Source organism: Trematomus bernacchii, unplaced genomic scaffold (genome assembly GCF_902827165.1).
Source record: "Trematomus bernacchii unplaced genomic scaffold, fTreBer1.1, whole genome shotgun sequence".
NCBI lineage: Eukaryota > Metazoa > Chordata > Actinopteri > Perciformes > Nototheniidae > Trematomus > Trematomus bernacchii.
The window spans coordinates 2,001,162-2,006,628 of NW_022987582.1; the positions used below are offsets into that span (position 1 = coordinate 2,001,162).

Here is a 5,467-nt window from a genome sequence, read left to right on the forward strand (position 1 = left end):
CTGTGCTCCAGCCAATCCCGAAGGGTGCCTGCCCAATAAATGAGAAACAGTGTTTGACCAGCTGTGGAAGAAGAGAAGGCAGAGAGGACGTGTGACACAGAGCGCAGGTCTTCAGATGCTCAGGTGGAAGCTGTGACAGAAATAACTTCTTTTTTTTTAGCATCAGGACTGACTTTAGCTTCCGGACAGAGAGGCAGCCCAACAGCTGGTGTGTCTGACAGCAGAGACAGAGTTCAGTGTGAGATGAAAAGACGGATTTAACTCGAACAATGTTGAACTGCCGAGTTCTGAGAGTGAGGAATCCTCTGATACGAGAGTGCATGGCTGAGTTCTTGGGAACATTTGTTTTGCTGGTGAGTCTATCAGCTTTTGGAACTTTTTTATGGTCTCATTTTTAAACATCCACATTTGCACACGAAAACAAAAACAGAAATTAAGTTATGAATAAATGTATAAATGTATAAAAAACTCAAAAGATTATGTTTCCTTCTCATTATTCAGCTTCTCTTTCCTTTACAATTCAATATGACAACAACAAAAATACGATTGATAAAACTTAATTGTAATGACCAATGGCACATTTGCAGCATCCTTTTGTCAGTTTATGGTATTTTATATTCTCTGATGTATAAAACAAATTATGAATTGAGCTTAATTGCACAACATAATATATTTCATGAGCTGCTACTGAACTTTTATTATTTTACGATACCATAACATGCTTTAATGTGACCTCAACCTGTCATACATGTATAAATCAATAATGTAAATTGGTGATAGGCCATAAAGTTGAATCAGTGTTTTATGAATGAATTAATGCATGTGTGTGTTTCTTCTTCTCTTCTCCGAGGCTCAGAGTCAGATTCTTTGTCGTAATATCATTGAGATAAGAAGTTTATGATACAATAAAAGAAACCACATTTTAACAACAGCAAATGTTTCTGTGATAACTGATACGTTTGTTTGGCCTATTGATAATTACCTACAGTTTTTTTATTTAATCATTGAGGGATTGTTTCTTGTTTCCTGAAAGTGTGAAATATATCTTTTGACGTAACATTCATTTTTGGGTTTTTTCTTCATCTTCTGGTAAGCTCTTCGGCTGCTCTGCTGCGGCGCAGGTGAAGACGAGCAGAGAAACTAAAGGCCAGTTCCTGTCAGTCAACATGGCCTTCTCTGTGGGCGTGATGTCGGCTATGTACCTCACCAAGGGCATCACAGGTAAATAAAATGAATGCTTTTCAAATAATGAGATCTTCTAACTAGATATACATTTGCAAGATGTATACACAGTAAAATATAGCAGCAGTGTTTAGTTTTCTGCCTTGCACTTCCAAAAGATTAGGGATAGGTACATTGAGGGAATCCACAAAGAGTAACTAGAGATTTAACAAGTCCCTTAAGTGAGCAACACTGACAGCCTGTCCCTTCAAGCCAGCCTCCAAACTACTCTCCAAAAGTGATCATCATTAACCTTAAAAAGTTCATAATAATGTAAAGAATGAACATGGCCATTGTTAGTACTCACAGTTATGAATGAGTGCACAGGCAGAGTGTGGTAGGGTAAGGGTTAGCATGAAATGATTGGACAGACCATCACAGTACTGTTTACATGTTTTTTCCTTTTTTTCGTCAGAGCATTTGTTGTTTTGTTGATTTGTGTCAGAATGTGAACAGTATTTCAAAACAACAAATCTAAAACACATTAGACTTTTCCATTTCTGCAGTGATCCACTGATCTGAGCACTGTAATTTAAAAGAGGCCTTGTCCAGCGTCTCAAGGTCTTTGCTTTGACTTATGTCTACCAGTTGACACACTTTATGACTACAAGTAATCTACTATTCAATTGCCTTCACATTTCTTCGTCTGATCCCATCCATCTCCTATGTTTCTCTGCAGGAGCTCATCTGAACCCGGCAGTGTCTCTGAGTTTCTGTGTGTTGGGCCAGGTGCCCTGGGGAAGGCTGGTGCCCTACTTCCTCTCCCAGCTGTTGGGGGCTTATGTGGCATCAGGACTTGTCTACCTGGTCTACTATGGTTCGTCTTTCTGGCACTTCAAAACACTTTATCATTGCTATGTAGATAGGCTGATAGATAAAGATCTTAAGTCATGACCAGATACATCAAACAAATGGAGAAGCTCTGTGCACAATCCGTTTTTAACATGAACTCTCTGTCTGTTTCAGATGCTATAATGGAGTTTAGTGGAGGAGTATTGACTGTCTATGGCCCAAATGAAACAGCATCTATATTTGCCACATACCCCTCAGAGTACATCTCTTTGGGCAGCAGTTTCCTTGACCAGGTCAGTGGGAGAGTTTGTGTGGACCTTGTTCATTATTTTAACAGCTGTTCCTGTATTGAACTGTGCATTACAGTATTTACACTTTTCATTAGGTAGTTGGCACTGGCATGCTGATGTTGTGCATCCTGAGTTTGGGTGAGAAGAGAAACACCCCGGCCCCCCCGGAGCTGATTCCTGCGATAGTGGCAGCGATCGTCCTGGGGATCTCCATGTCAATGTCAGCCAACTGTGGTGGTGCAATAAATCCAGCTCGGGATCTGGGGCCACGCCTCTTTACACTGACTGCAGGCTGGGGCACTGAGGTCTTCACGTAAGTAAACGTATACAGCTCCTATATCTCTCTATCTCTTTACAGCTGTACACATACAACTTTCCAAACTGATAACTCTGGAATTCCTATTTCTTATCAATAATTAGCTACACAATTCATTCAAACTGTTTGAAGGACATTTTAAGAGGTCTTTGTCCTTGTCTTTCTTACTATAATCCCATGTGTCAGAGGTTATCAACAGTTTTCTGCACTATCAATAGAAAATGAGGTGTCAGCTCATTACAAAACATCTGACTGGTGTTTGCTTGACAACACAAACATAGGTCTATCTATATGATCATAGGGTTTTATGTGGCTCCACAGCTGTTCAATAATCCCTTTGCTTGATCTTGTCTATTTGAAAGCTGTATTCATTGATGTTATCCAATAGGGGGCATATAATACCAGAAAAGTCCAGCATATTTAGATAGATACTTTATTTATCCCAAAATTGGGAACATATTTTTGTTCCAGCAGCAGTGTCAAGCATTTACACGAGTTAAAAATGTTTAAAAGATACAATAAGATACAAATATAATAAAAATGAACACTAACATTCTCGGCAAGTATATAAAGTAAGTATTTTAAATGAATACATTAAAAAAAGATAATAATAATAATAAAAAAAAATGTTTTAATTAAAAATCAAAACATTTAAAATGACTTTCCTTATGAATAATGTGTTAAGAAATTATTGCAAGTATACACATTCAGCCGATATGATCAAATCAGAGTTGATATTGTGGTAACCTGACTGGTTTGTGTAAAATAATCTGTGGTATTTTAGCAAACCAACATTAATTGAAAAATAGCTGCTTTCTAATAATTGACATTCTTCAACAATAAGCCGGTAATTTTTTCTGTAACTTTGTTTGGAGCCGAGCAGAGCTGAGCTTGTTTATGGAAAATAGCTGCTTCTGTTTTTTACTCTTTTAGCTTATTAACCAATCCCTTTCACATAACAGATTCAGTGTCATTATAAAAACATTGAATAATTCCACTTTAAATAACAAACTCTCCTCTGAATCCTTTCTGTCTGCTCTCCAGGTGTTACAACTACTGGTTCTGGGTGCCGCTGGTGGCCCCACTTGTAGGAGGTGTTTTAGGGACATTCATGTACTTGATCTTCATCCACTGGCACCTGCCTGACCCCGACCCTCCAGAGAGCCTCACCCCTCTCTCTACCATCAGTGATAAAGTCCTGCAGCCCAGAACAATGTGGGACAACGGAGAGGTGTTAAAGGCTGCACGTCTCTAATGGTTACTGTGATGAAAATATGTCATCATGACATAAAGTTCAAGACAATTATCTGGTTGTGAGTTGGAAAAAGCAAATCCCTGAGTTGAGCCACTTTTAAAACGCACACACCTCTTGTGATCTTCTTCTGGATTACTATAATACCAAAATATCTTATTTGAACACTGTATGATCAAGAGAGAGTTTCTTAAACACAGTCTATAGATGTGGAGGCAGCTGCGATAGATAATGATGATTCTGTTTACATTGATGTCTATATTGTTTATAATATTGATTTTTTTTCTTTATTGTATTTACTTTTGTATGATGCCATCATCACGTTTGAAGATATCTTAAGATGATTAAATCAAATGTAACTCTGAAACAAATATATCAATGTTTCTTTGCAACTTAGTACAGCTGACTCAATGTTGATATGTGAAGTCTTATAAAGCACTCTCTTCAACTGGAAGAGAAATCAAAGTGTACAGACTGATACCTGTCAACAGTGGAAAATAGTTATATTGAAATCAAAATTCAGCTTTTCATAGTGAGAGTCACTTTATCTATCACTGTTCAGACAGCTCAGGTGGAAGGCATGCTGCTTCACAGACTGACATGTGTTGGTTCAATTCAAACATGCCCATATTTCTGATAAACCCTTACTGTATTATATTGATGTATCCATTTGATAACCTAAAACCTGAGGTGCAACCCCAAACAATGTGGAAAACCCACCTGAATTTTGATATAAAGTTACACATTTAATTAGACTTACAGACGTACAGAATTCATCTTGTAGAAAAGCTTAGTTAGATGGTTCTGAGTTCCAGTAACATCTGTGTCTTCAGTCAGTCAACCCCTTAGACGGTTTTTACTAAAGGTGTTTCTTGTATGGGCCTGGCTTGGCTAACCTTAAAGTCAGAAAGTATCATTAAACAAATGTAAAAAGGAACTACATAAATAAATGAATAAATAAATTAAGGACATTTTAAATGTCTATTAAAATGAATATAAACCGATATCTGGTGCCTTGCTCAAGGGCCTCTTCAAGTACTAGTCCACATTCTATATTTTACTGACTGAGCCACTGCCAGTTGAAGGTTATCTGTCTTAAGCAGGATTGGTCATCAATATAACATAACAAAACATATTTTAAAAGTCAGAGTCAGAGACAATACAAATTGTAATATAAATATAAATTGTACAGACAGTCTGTGAAACTGACCAGTAGAGGGCGGTATGGCACAAAAAAGAAAAGACCGCACATGGCCACGGTCTGTGATAGCTACAAACAGCAGTGTGTGTTGTTCACGGTTCTAAAGCAGCGAAAATTAAAATGTGAGTAGCCTATAAAGAAAGTGTGAAAAATGAGAAACATTTCATCACAGCTTTACATTATCCAATTTAAATTGAAATGCAAACTGTGGGAATGTAAAACTAATATATAATATAAATTCACACCTATAAAAAAGACATCCACTGATGCAGAGCAAAACGTCAGATAGTGGTCCTGAGTGCAGGAGGTTGGGGTGGAGGTGGGAAGGTGAAGGAGACTCAGCCCCTCCTCTCTTCTCTTCTCTCCTCTCCTCTCCTCTCTCCTCTCCTCTCTCC

General features: G+C 37.8%; 1 protein-coding gene across 1 annotated transcript; it reads left to right on the plus strand.

Moving 5' to 3' along the window:
* The first annotated feature begins 269 nt into the window (after positions 1 to 269).
* On the plus strand, positions 270 to 3,879 carry aqp10a (aquaporin 10a). The gene is made up of 6 exons (XM_034127884.1): positions 270 to 353; positions 1,095 to 1,221; positions 1,901 to 2,038; positions 2,188 to 2,306; positions 2,399 to 2,616; positions 3,664 to 3,879. The coding sequence occupies exons 1-6, from the start codon at positions 270 to 272 to the stop codon at positions 3,872 to 3,874; spliced, it is 897 nt and encodes a 298-aa protein (XP_033983775.1). The 3' UTR covers positions 3,875 to 3,879.
* Positions 3,880 to 5,467: the final 1,588 nt, after the last annotated feature.